Source organism: Crotalus tigris, unplaced genomic scaffold (assembly GCF_016545835.1).
Source record: "Crotalus tigris isolate CLP2741 ecotype Arizona unplaced genomic scaffold, ASM1654583v1 scf7180000024277.1505481, whole genome shotgun sequence".
In the NCBI taxonomy this organism is placed as follows: Eukaryota; Metazoa; Chordata; class Lepidosauria; order Squamata; family Viperidae; genus Crotalus; species Crotalus tigris.
Window position 1 is genome coordinate 479,571 of NW_024100449.1, and position 12,804 is coordinate 492,374.

The 12,804-nt window shown below is 38.1% G+C and overlaps 1 protein-coding gene across 1 annotated transcript; it reads left to right on the forward strand.

Moving 5' to 3' along the window:
• The first annotated feature begins 4,753 nt into the window (after positions 1–4,753).
• Positions 4,754–7,470, forward strand: LOC120299098 (mas-related G-protein coupled receptor member H-like). Its single transcript, XM_039323538.1, has 2 exons — positions 4,754–4,817; positions 6,148–7,470. Exon 2 carries the CDS (start codon positions 6,201–6,203, stop codon positions 7,116–7,118), a length of 918 nt encoding a protein of 305 aa, XP_039179472.1. The 5' UTR covers positions 4,754–4,817; positions 6,148–6,200; the 3' UTR covers positions 7,119–7,470.
• Positions 7,471–12,804: the final 5,334 nt, after the last annotated feature.

The following is a 12,804-nucleotide window of genomic DNA, read 5'->3' on the forward strand; positions in this document are numbered from 1 at the left end:
AAGACCAAAGAATACCTAATCAAGAAATACCACTTAGAAACAAGGAAGATCAAGGAAGCACTGGAAATAATAAAGCAACAAATAACAGCTATAGCCAGGAAAATCAGTAGATATGAAGCTCGAATTGCAAACTATAGGCAGAACCTCCAATTTCAATCCAATCAGAAACGTTTCTACCAATCCATCAATGGAGAAACTGCAAGGAATCAGTCAGTACCTGACAAGGAAGAAACAGTGCAGTTCTGGAAGCAGATATGGGATAACCCAAAGAAATACAACAAGGATGCGGCTTGGTTAAAAGAGGTGGATGCAAATAAAACAGAAGTTGAAATGAAAGAACTAGTAATAACAACAAAAATGGTAGAAAAAAGAGCAAAGAAAATCAAAAATTGGTCAGCACCAGGTGAAGATGAACTGCATGGGTTTTGGTTGAAACATCTAACTGTTATACACCCACTCATTGCCAAGCAGTTCAACAATGTACTACAAGGAGGAGAAATTGAAAAGTGGCTAACAACTGGGAAAACCTACCTAATAATGAAAAATCCAGCAAAAGGGGCAACACCAGGTAACTACAGGCCAATTACCTGCTTACCAACAACTTTCAAATTACTAACTGGTGTGGTAGCTGATGCAGTACAACAGCATCTAGTTGAAAACAATCTCTTTCCACCTGAGCAGAAAGGAAACCGCCCCAATAGCAGAGGAACAAAAGATCAACTCCTAATAGACAAAATGATCTTGGAAAACTGCAAGAGAAGGAAGACCAACCTGAATGTGGCATGGATTGACTACAAAAAGGCATTTGACTCTCTGCCACATGATTGGATAATAAAGTGCCTAGAAATAACAGGAGTCAGTAGAAACATCAGAAAATTTGTGCAAAGATCGATGGCACAATGGAAGACACAGTTGCAGATCAATGGTGAGAGACTGGGAGAGGTTAATATCAAGAGAGGAATATTTCAAGGAGATTCATTATCACCATTACTATTTGTTATTGCACTGTTTCCTCTGTCAACAATACTGAATAACTCAGGACATGGCTATCAAACATCAAAAACATCTACCAGACTATCCCACCTCCTTTACATGGATGATCTGAAGCTGTATGGAAAAACATCATCTGAAATAGAATCGCTGCTCAACACTGTCCGTATATATAGCCAAGATATTGTAATGGAGTTTGGCTTGGACAAATGTGCCACACTTACTATCAAACAAGGAAAAATAGTGAAAACTGAAGGAATCAAGATGCCCCACGAAAATAACATTAAGAGTCTGGATGAGGAAGAGTACTACAAATACTTGGGTATCCTTCAAGCTGACAACATCAAGCACACTGAAGTCAAGAAAAAGATTAGAGGTGAATACATCAAGAGAGTGAAGAAGATCTTAAAATCCAAACTCAATGGAGGAAATACCATAAAGGCAATCAACACCTGGGCAATCCCAGTCATTAGGTACACAGCTGGAATAGTGGACTGGACTCAAGCAGAACTAAAAGCAATGGATAGGCAGACCAGAAAAATAATGACAATGAATCATGCCCTTCATCCACGCAGTGACATTGACAGACTTTATCTACCAAGGCAAATAGGTGGGCGTGGAATGCTACAAGTACATCAGATGGTTGAAGAAGAAAAAATGGCTTTGGAAGAATATCTGAAGAACAATGATGAAGATGCACTGAAATTAGTATATCAGGAAGGCTTACTAACTACTGGAGAGACCAAACTGGCCTACAAGAAAGACCAAATGAAGAACAGAATAGAGGCATGGGAAGACAAAGCACTACATGGCCAATACATGAAAAAAATAGCTGGGAAAGCAGATAATAATAAAACCTGGCAATGGCTAAGAGCAGGAAAATTGAAGAAAGAGACCGAGGGACTAATTCTGGCTGCACAAGACCAAGCTTAAGGACAAATGCATACAAAGTCAAAATTGAGAAGACAGCAACAGACAGTAAGTGCCGCCTATGCAAAGAAGCTGAAGAAACAGTGGACCACCTGGTAAGCTGTTGCAAGAAGATTGCACAGACTGACTACAAGCAGCGGCATGACAAAGTAGCAACAATGGTGCATTGGAAGATCTGCAAAAAATATCATTTGCCTGTAAGCAAAAACTGGTGGGATCATAAAATAGAGAAAGTCATAGAAAATGATAAAATTAAACTGCTCTGGGACTTCAGAATTCAAACAGACAAGCACCTGCAACATAACACCCCAGACTTAACAATTGTCGATAAGAAAGACAAAAAAGTCTGGATAGTGGACGTGGCAGTGCCTGAGATAGCAGAATAGAAGAGAAAGAACTGGAGAAGATAACAAAATACAAAGACCTACAAATAGAAATAGAAAGACTGTGGCAAAAGCAAGCAAGGGTAGTACCAATAGTAATAGGCTCCTTGGGTGCAATCCCAAAACAACTGGAGCACCACTTGAACACCATTGGCATTGACAAATTCGCTATTAGTCAATTGCAAAAGGCGGCCTTATTAGGAACTGCTTCCATCCTGCGACGATACCTGTAATACCATCAAACATCCACATCTGCCTATCCCAGGTCCTGGGTAAGGACTCGATAGGTAGACAAAATGCCAAATCCAGTCTGAACATCTGGCTGACTGTGCGATGATCTCCAATATAATAATAATAATAATAATAATAATAATAATAATAATAATAATAATAATAATAATAATAAGAAGAAGAAGAAGAAGAAGAAGAAGAAGAAGAAGAAGAAGAAGAAGAAGAAGAAGAAGAAGAAGAAGAAGAAGAAGAAGAAGAAGAAGAAGTAGTTGGAAGGGACCAAATAAATCTCTTTTTAAAAACTTCCAGTGTTGGAGCATTCACCGCTTCTGGAGGCAGGTTGTTCCATTGGTTAATTGTTCTAACTGTCAGGAAGTTTCTCCTTAGTTCTTGGTTGCTTCTCTCCTTGATTAGTTTCCATCTGTTGCTTCTTGTCCTGCCTTCAGGAGCTTTGGAAAATAGGTTGACTCTCTCTCCTTTGTGGCAGCCCCTGAGATATTGGAACACTGTTATCATGTCCCTCCTCGTCCTTCTCGTCATTAAACTGGACATACCCAATTCCAGCAACCGTTCCTCATATGTTTTAGCCTCCAGTCCCCTAATCATCTTTGTTGCTCTTCTCTGTACTCTTTCTAGAGTATCAGCATCTTTTTTACATCGTGGTGACCAAAACTGGATGGAGTATTCCAAGTGTGGTCTTACCAAGGCCTTGTAAAGTGGTATTAATACTTCACGTGAACTTGATTCTATCCCTCTGTTAATGCAGCCTAGCACTGTGTTAGCCTTTTTGGCAGCTGCAGCACACAGCTGGCTCATATTTAAGTGATTGTCCACTAGGACTCTGAGGTCCCTCTCACAGTTACTACTATTGAGCAAAGTACCCCCTATACTATACCTGTACATTTGGTTTTTCTTGCCTAAATGTAGAACCTTAGTTTTTTTCACCATTGAATTTCATTTTGTTAGATAGCGCCCAGTGTTCAAGTCTGTCCAGGTCCTCCTGTATCTAAAGCCTGTCTTCTGGAGTGTTGGCTATTCTTGCCAGCTTGGTGTCATCCACAAATTTGATGAGTTCCCCGTCTATTCCTTCATCCAAATAGTTGATGAGGATGCTGAAGAGCACTGGGCCTAGAACAGAGCCTTGGGGCACCCCACTACACAATTCCCTCCATGTAGATGCAGTTCCATTGAGGACTACATGCTGAATACAGCCGGTCAGCCAGCTAAAATAGAATGAAGGATTAAAAGATGGCAAATTGCAAATGAATAATATAAAGAAGAAATTCAACCTAATAGAGTCTTTCATCCCACAAGGCCCTTAAAATCAACAGCAGGTGGAAATCAACTGAGCAAGAGAAGAAAATACTTAAAATCAACTATTTAATTTATCAATATATCTCACGGTCAAAAGGGATTTTGCAAAGACAAGAATCAGATCTTCCTATCACTTATGTTATCCATTACCCAGTTACATCGCACTTTTCTCCAAGATTTGCTTTCCTGTTCCGGAACAGATATGCAAAATCTGCAAAGTTCTGCTTATCATTACTTGCTACTCCAACATTCAATACTATGAGTTATCGAACAACACATGTGACAGTTTTTGCTTGATATGTCAAATTTTGGACATAATTAGCAAACTGTAGTATGGGTGGAGCCTACTGTTCTTCATCTGCTAAAGTACAATTAGCTTTAACAGGACTTAAAATGCACCACATTTTCTCTGCGGCTTCTTCTGCTTTGGCCATTATTGGTCCCTCCAGCCATAAATAAAATGAGATATTGATTTTCTTCTCACCAACTTTGAAGATTTGGACAAATAGGTAAGAATAAGTAAGATGTATGGAAGAACTAATCTAATTTAGGCATATGCAAATGCAAAAATATTTGTCTCTTAAACTAGTAACTTCTGCATCTGATTTTTCATATCAATTTTTGGGTGATATTTATAGGTTGAGAGTTATCTAAACTACTTTTTCCTCTAATGCTGGCCATCAAAATGCAAATTAAATTATCAAAAACTCCATTTTTTAAGGATCCTGATATAAAAATGAGAGTTTCTCCAAAATTTATCCTTTTAGCTCACTCAACCTTATTTTTTCTCTTTGTTTTCAATCTTTCTATATTTGTGATAGGTAAACAACTCTTCTTCCAGTAGTTCTGCAACTGCCAGTCCTGGTTGCTCAGCCAACCCTGTAGAATCCTGTAGCTCCCTTGATACCAGATGTCTAGGAATTCCAGCACCCAGCTTGGCTCTTGTTGACCTGGATGATAATTGCTTTGGTATGGGTTTCTGCAAATTACAGAAACACTCTTCCTCACTGTTTCCACATACAATCAGACAGATGTTTAGACTTGATTTGGCATTTTGGTCCATTTATCGAGTCCTTCTCAAGGACCTGGGATAGACAGATGTTGATGTGTGATGGTGTTAAAGGTATTATTGCAGGATGTAAGCTGTTCTAAGTAAAGCTGCCTGTTGCAACTGACTGATGGGGAATTTGTCAGTGCCAATGGGGTTTAAGTTCCAGTTGTTTTTGGACTGAACCCAAAGTGTCTATTGCTATTGATGTTACCTTTGCTTTCGTTTGCCACAGTCATTCAATTTCTGTTTGCAGGTCTTTCTGCAACCTTTTTGCAGCAACTAACCTGGTGACCCATGGTTCCTTCAGCTTCCTTGCAGAGGCGGCACTTGCTGTCTGTTGCTGACTTCTCAATTCTGGATTTGCAGACATTTCTTTTTATGGCTTGATCTTGTGCAGCCAGAATTAGTGCTTCTGGCTAATATTGAGGATGATGTTATCCCTTCATTTGTGTCCGAGTCTTGGCGATTCTATGGGCCGGGTCTCTCCACATCTTCTGATTGTGCACTACTTCTTTTGGTTTTTCTATGCTCTGGCTGGTGTCAGATTTGATGGCGTCCATCCATTGCAACCATTGTGTGCTACCTTCAAAAAATGATCCACTGTTCCTTCAGCCTCCTTGGCACTTGCTGTCTCTTGTTGTCTTCTCGATTCTGGCTTTTTGAGCATTTATTCCTAAGGCTTGATTTCATGCAGCCAGATTTAGTCCTTCTATCATGTTCCTCAAATTTCCTGTTCTTAGCCATTGCCTGGTCTTGTTATTATCTGCTTTGCCTACTATTTTTTTTTTTAATGTATTGACCATTTAGTGCTTTTGTTGCCCTGCCTCTTTTCTGTTCTTCATTTGTTATTGTGGGCCACTTTCGTCTCTCCACTATTCAGTAAGTCTTCCTGGTATGTTATTACTACGTTTTGTCACACAGAGCCAAAATCCATTTATTGAGTCCTTTCCAAAGACCTGGGATAGCAGATGTTGATGTTTGATGGTGCTAAAGATCTTGTCGTAGGATATAAACTGTTGTGAATCAAGCTGCGTTTTGCAATTGAGAGACTGCGAATTTTTCAGTGACAATGTCATTGAAGTGGTTTTCCAGTTATTTTGGAATTGCACTAAGCCACCTGCTATTATTGCTATTATCATTAGCAGAAGTCAAATGATTGGTCCAGCCTGTACACAAAAGTGTTTAGATATGAAGATATGACAATTATTGAAGAATTATTTAATCCAATCTTCTTTTTTTTCCAAACAGAAATTTCCACTCTAAAGGAAGAGATTATTGAAGCATTAAAAAAACATCTCTTGATGAATTTCAGCCTGGCAAACCTGAATGCTACAGCAGATTATTTTGAGTATGATAATAACGATGTTCTCGAAGACCTATTTATATACGACTATTTTAAAAATATCATTTTCTCTATTATATTGATCATCTGCTGTATTGGAACCCCATTAAATGGAATTGTTATCTGGCTACTTGGCTTCCAAATTAAGAGAAACCCTTTCACAGTATTGATTCTTAATTTAGCTATTGCCGACTTTGGACATCTCATCTTTATGACTATATCTTGTATTAACATTTTTATAGGTTTTATACAGTCAGGAATTCCCCAGCAAATCTTCTATATTCTCTTCAATGTTACATATATTAACGATCTGTTTCTTCTGACAGCCATCAGCATTGACCGGTGTGTGTCTGTCCTTTTCCCAATCTGGCATCGCTGTTCCCGGCCAAAATATTTGTCCCCTGCTGTCTGTGCCATCCTCTGGATCTTCTCTTTCCTCCTGACTGGAATTAGCCTCAATCTTAATCATTTAATTCTTTCTTATATCCCCTATGATCTCCACTTGGTTGTGACTGCTGTGCTTTGCCTTCCGTTGATCACAACCTCTACTGTGATCCTGTTCATCAAAATATGTCTTAAATCAAAACAGCTCAAACCACGAAGAATTTTAGTGATGATCTTAATTACTCTTCTCTGTTTTCTTATTCTTACACTCCCATTATATATCTATGTGTTCGTTATTCGTTTTATTCAGAAGTGGGATTTGATTGATATTATTAAATTACTTTTCTACTTCAGTCTGTGTGCTTCTCTAAACTGCAGCGTTAACCCGGTGATCTATTTTCTGGTTGGGAGAAAGAAAAAAGCTGGTTCTAGGGAGAGCATCAAGGTCATTTTTCAAAGAGTTTTCAGGGAAGATGAAGCTCCTGAAATCTGATAAAGGTTTATAAACACAATTTCAAACCCTCTGTAAATGTAAAACTTCTGCTGTTCTTTAATGCTGGTTATCTCTTATGAGTGCATAGCTGTATTTCTTGTTATAGAAATGAAGTATAATAAAGGATTCTTTCCTCTCCAGAGGAAGTGGCCTCTGTTCCAGCGTTAAACCATAATTAACAAGTTAAAATTCATATATGGCTGGAAAAGATGACTAAAATACATATAGAATTTAAGCCAAAATTGTTTCTGCTAGGAATATTAGGATCTAGTTATGGAAAAGAGAAAAAGTATTTAATATTACATATATTGACAGCTGCAAGAATAGTATTTGCCCAATACTGGAAAAATGAAGATATACCATCCGATGAGATTATAATTAGGAAAATTTTAGAATGTGCAGAAATAGATAGATTAATGTTAGAGATTAAAGAGAAGGAAGACTTAATCTATTATAAAACATGGGAAACATTTTATCAATGGCTAGCAAAGTGAGATAAGGAATCTGAAATTTATTAAGATGATTGATTTTTTTTTCTTTTGATGAATAGACATGTTTTATAATTTCTGTTATTCTTGTTGACTACAGTTACTGATTATTATATTAGCCTGCTTGAACATCTATATCCAGAAGATAGTTTTCTTGCTAAAGCGTGAAATGTTATTGTGGATAACCCCATTGTTGTATCCATCCCTACCCCAAAGTCTTCCCTGAACCCTATCCCGATTCCCACCACCCATAATGATCCTTGACTTTCCCTACCCTGAAAAAACTTAATAAAATATTATAAAGAAACAAGTATGAAGTTGTACATAACAGTCACTGAATGGAGAAAGAACGGAGAACACCAGGTGATCTTTCCTCTGCACCAACTTCTATGTCAGAAACAATTTGGAAGAAGGGGATACGGGACCCAACACCACACAGCTTAGGAATTGCTAAACCATAATTGCTCCAGAGGCTTTGCACCGTCTGACGATTCCTTGAGTGTTGTTATACCAGGCCATGGGAAGGCAGAGGAAGGATTTTGACAACAGGATTTGAACTCAAGCCCTTTGCTGTGTGCTCTGAAGGAACATGGCCAGAAAGGCATCCCCAGAGAGAGAGGTTAAGCTTCACCATCCCCATCCTTATATTTCTAATGACCAAAGAGGGGAAATAAATCTTTAAGGGAAAATAGTATCAAAACAAAAGAACAGACTGCACACTTGAATGACTGTGATCAGCTGGATCCCTTCCTCAGTGGTTAAAGTCCCATTTATCATCTGAGAAATCCAACTGTCATTGAAGTTTTCCTCTTGGGTCTCCTCCATTAATTGGCTAATGGTCTATCTAATTATAGCTTCTGAAAAGAAATATGGTCTGGAGAACAATTTTCCCCGTTCCTCTGTTATATAAACAGAGGCATAGAATCAAGATCACGTGAAGTATTATTACTGCTTTACAAAGCCCTAGTAAGACCACACCTGGAATATTGCAGCCAATTTTGGTCACCATATCACAAATAAGTTCTTGAGAGTTTGGAAAAAAAATCAGAGAAGAGCAACTAAGATGGTCAAAAAGAACGGCTACGGGACTTGGGTTTGGCTAGTCTAAAGAAAAAAAGAAATAAGGGAGACAGGATAGCAGTGTTCCAGTATCTGAGAGGCTGCCACAAGACAGAGGGGGTCAGGTTGTTCACTAGAGCACCAGAGGGAAGGATGAGAAACAATGGTTGGAAACTGGTCAAGGAGAGAAGCAACCTGGAATTAAGGAGAAACTTCCTGACAGTGAGGACAATCACCCAGTGGAATAGGTTGTTTTCAGAAACTGTGGGTGCTCCATCACTGGAGATTTTTAAGAAGAGACTAGACAATCACCTGTCTGAGATTGTATAGGATCTCCTGCTCGAGAAGATGCTGGACTAGAAGGCCTCCAAGGTCACTTCCAGCTCTACTTTACTCTATTTTTAAAATGTTTTTGTGGTCCTTGAGCTGTCAAGGAAACTTTTTTATTACTTGTTCAGGCTCAGTCAAATAGGCTGAATGAGAAATCTATTTGATAATAAAATATTTGCCTGTTTGTGTGTATATATACAACTAGTCCTTGACTTATAACCGTTTGTTTAGTGACCATTCAAATTTCTATTCTATTTGACTTTTCTTGCCATAGCATTAAGTGACTCCACATATACTGTATTAAATGGCTAATCTTCATCTCTAGATTTGTGCAAAACCTTTTCTGATTCAACTTTGATTCAACAGTGTTTCATTCAGATTCATGGGTGCTGTTGGTAGACGGTGCTGCAGTTGTTTGGTAACAGCTGTTTGTTTTCCTTTTAGTTGAGCCATTGCAGGAAGAGATTCAATGTATTGGAATTTTTCCTTTTGATAGATTGGAAGAAATCCATCCCCGGCTCAGAATGGACTTTCAAAAGTGGCATCCATGCACTTCCGGTGGGCTGTTCTGGTCCTGAGAGACCTGCCCACCTCAGAATCGACTTCTGGAAGTGTCACCCATGCACTTTCAGCAGTCTGTCTGAGCCTTGTGAAAAGGGGATAAGGCATCAGCCAGTTCGCCAAAGTCAACAAAAAATTAGCTACCGGTTCTACTGAACCGGTGCGAACTGGCTGAATCCCACCACTGGTTGAAGTGATTGGCTCTACCAAATCTGCTGAGAAAATGTGATACTTATTTAGATGAAGTTCAGACTGTTCATTGACAAGAAGGAAAGCCCACTCACCCATCACGAGTGACAATGATCAAAGAGTTGCCTGTAGAATTTGATAATCGTGGAAGTTATAGACCGAACAGAAAACTTCAGAAGTACATGGACCCACCAGAAGTGCATGGACGCCATTTTCGGAAATCCATTTTGAGCCAGGGAGGCCTCCAAGGTCCAGAATGGCCCTCTGGAAGTACATCCATGTCATTTCTGGTGGACAGAAAGTGGACTTTCTTTCTTGTCAATGAACTGTCTGAACTTCATCTAAATAAAACTTTATCACATTTTTTGTACAGATCTGCCATTGCCAATCAATTCAACCTTCATTATCAGGATAATAATCTTCCCCTCTCCAACTTTGAAGACCTTGGTCCATTACTTTCCGATGTGTCATAATTTTGGAACACTTAATCTGTCCCAGGGAAATGCAAGTATAATAACAACTGTTTTTCTAGTAACTATGTATTTTTGTATTTGATATTTCATATTAAAATATTCCATATTTATATCCTGATAATCCCATAAGTCTCAATTGATTTTTTTTCTGGTTTTATCCCTTTTTTCAATCTTTAGGACGAAAATCAGAGATTTAGGAACAGAGTTTCATGATAAATGTTCTTAGATGAGAAGATCAGTCCAGTTCAAAGAAACATTTTTTTTTCCTTTTTGTAAGAGCTTCCCACATTTATGGGCAATCCCCTCCTTCTATGGCTGGTGATTAGCCTGCAAAAAGAGGAACCAGAGCTTCTTATCATTTGATGTTCACACTGATTAGGCGAGACACAACATATATAGAGAGAAGTTGTGTGAGACTTTTAGCAAGATCTGCTTCCTCGTCCAAGAACAGAAAGGATATTTTCTTGAAAAGATCTGCTTACAACTATCTGATAGTCCAACATTTAATCCTGTAAATTGTTCAACAACACATCTGACAGGTTCTCCTTGACGTATGTCAAACAAGACTTAAAACTCATCATATTTTCTCTACATCTTATTCTGCTTTGGCCATTGTCAGTCACTGTAGCAGTCAATTACATGATATAGTAATCTTCTTCTCTTCAGATCTGAAGAACTTGAACCAATTGTTTCAGAAAGATAAGACATTTGGTAGATCTTAGACCAATGCAAGAATATTTGTCTACTTAACTAGTATTTTCTGCTCTTGATTTTTCACATCAAACTATTTAGAAATTTTGCACAAATTCCGTAAATCCAGGACTGCAGAGTCAATCAGAATAGAGCAGGGTGGGATCTTGAAGGTCTTCTAGTCTAACCCCCTGCTCAAGCAGAAGACTCTGTACCATTTCAGACAAGTGGCTGTCCCTATGAAATGGTTTTAGTGATTGTCTTGTAATTCAGACACTGAACAACTACTTATTTAAATGCTAACCTTTAATCATGATAAGATGTAATTGAAATTGCACAATGATGAACTCAACCACTATTTCCAGAGATTTGAACCCTCCCTGAGTAAATTTTGATAAGTTAATCTGAAATATTTCTTTTTTATGAATTATAAAGAAAGGGAGAGATAGGGGCCTCCATAGATTTACACAGGAAGAACTTCAGCTAGAAGCAAATGTCTATCAATCTAAGTTGATGTGTTTGCTCTGCTGATTCGGTCCTGTTTTATATTCTTAGCAGTCTTCAGCTGGGACAAAATAACTAGAATATCTGCAAGGGGTATATTAATAGCCCTCTGGGGACAGACAGCCTCAGGTAATCCTAGGACAGAACAGAATAGAGTTGTGGAGCTTCAACGTGATTCCTTATCACAACAAATATTTAATCAAAGAATATCTTGAAAGCATTAAAATTAGGCATAAAAACCACTTTTTGTGGATAGTAGAAGCATTTATTTTCCTAGTGGTTAGTAGGAGATATTTTTAATTGATTTTATTCTATGTTTTTTTTTAATCATTGAATGTTGTATGTGCCCAGGGTCATTGAAAGTTGGATAGCAAACAAGTTTAACATATTTTAGTTGGTTACATAAACAGTCAGATGTTGCGATTGAATTTGGCTTTGACCTGGGATGGGCAGATATTGCTGTTTGATAGCGTTAAGTGTATCATTAAAGGATGTAAACTGTTTCAAGTAAAACAGCCTTTTGCAACTCATTGATGGTGATTTTGTCAATGCCAATGCTATCCCATTGGTGTCCATACATTTTGGGATTAAACTGAAGGTTAATTACTATTACTATTGATTGATAACAGAATAAGCAGGAGCCTTGGAGGTCTTCTAGTCCAACCTGCTGCTCAGGCAGGAAACTCTACACTCTTTCAGACAAATGGTTATCCAATTTCTTCTTCAAAAGTTCCACTGTTGGAGCATTCACAACTTCTGGAGGCAGTTTGTTCCACTGGTTAATTGTTCTGTCAGGCAATTTCTCCTTAGTTCTAGGTTGGTTCTCCCCTTGATTAGTTTCCATCCATTGTCCTGCCTTCAGGTGCTTAGGTTGACTCTCTCTTCTTTGTGGCAGCTCCTTAGATATTGGCACTCTGCTATCATGTCACCCCAGTCATTCTTTTCATTAAACAAGACCTACCCAATTCCAGCAACCATTGTTCCTATGATTTAGCCCCTCATCATCTTTGTTGCTCTTCTCTGCAGTTTTTCTAGACTCAACAATTTTTTTTTTATATCATGGCGACCAAACCTGGATGCAATATTCCAAGAGTGGTCTTATCAAGGCATTATAAATTGGTATCATTATATTAATATAAATTTATATATGAAGAGAGAGAGAGAATATATATATATATATATATATATATATATATATATATATATATATATATATATATATATATAGAGAGAGAGAGAGAGAGAGAGAGAGAGAGAGAGAAGCAACTTAGAATTAAAAGGAAATTTCCTGAAAGTTAGAACAATTAATCAGTGGAACTGCTTGCCTCTAGAAGTTGTGAGTGCTCCAACACTGGAAGTTTTGAAGAAGGGATTGGACAGTCATTTGTCTGA

What these genes read in the sequence shown, in the direction of transcription:
- LOC120299098 (XM_039323538.1), top strand. Translation starts at nt 6,201, where the DNA reads ATGAATTTCAGCCTGGCAAACCTGAATGCTACAGCAGATTATTTTGAG.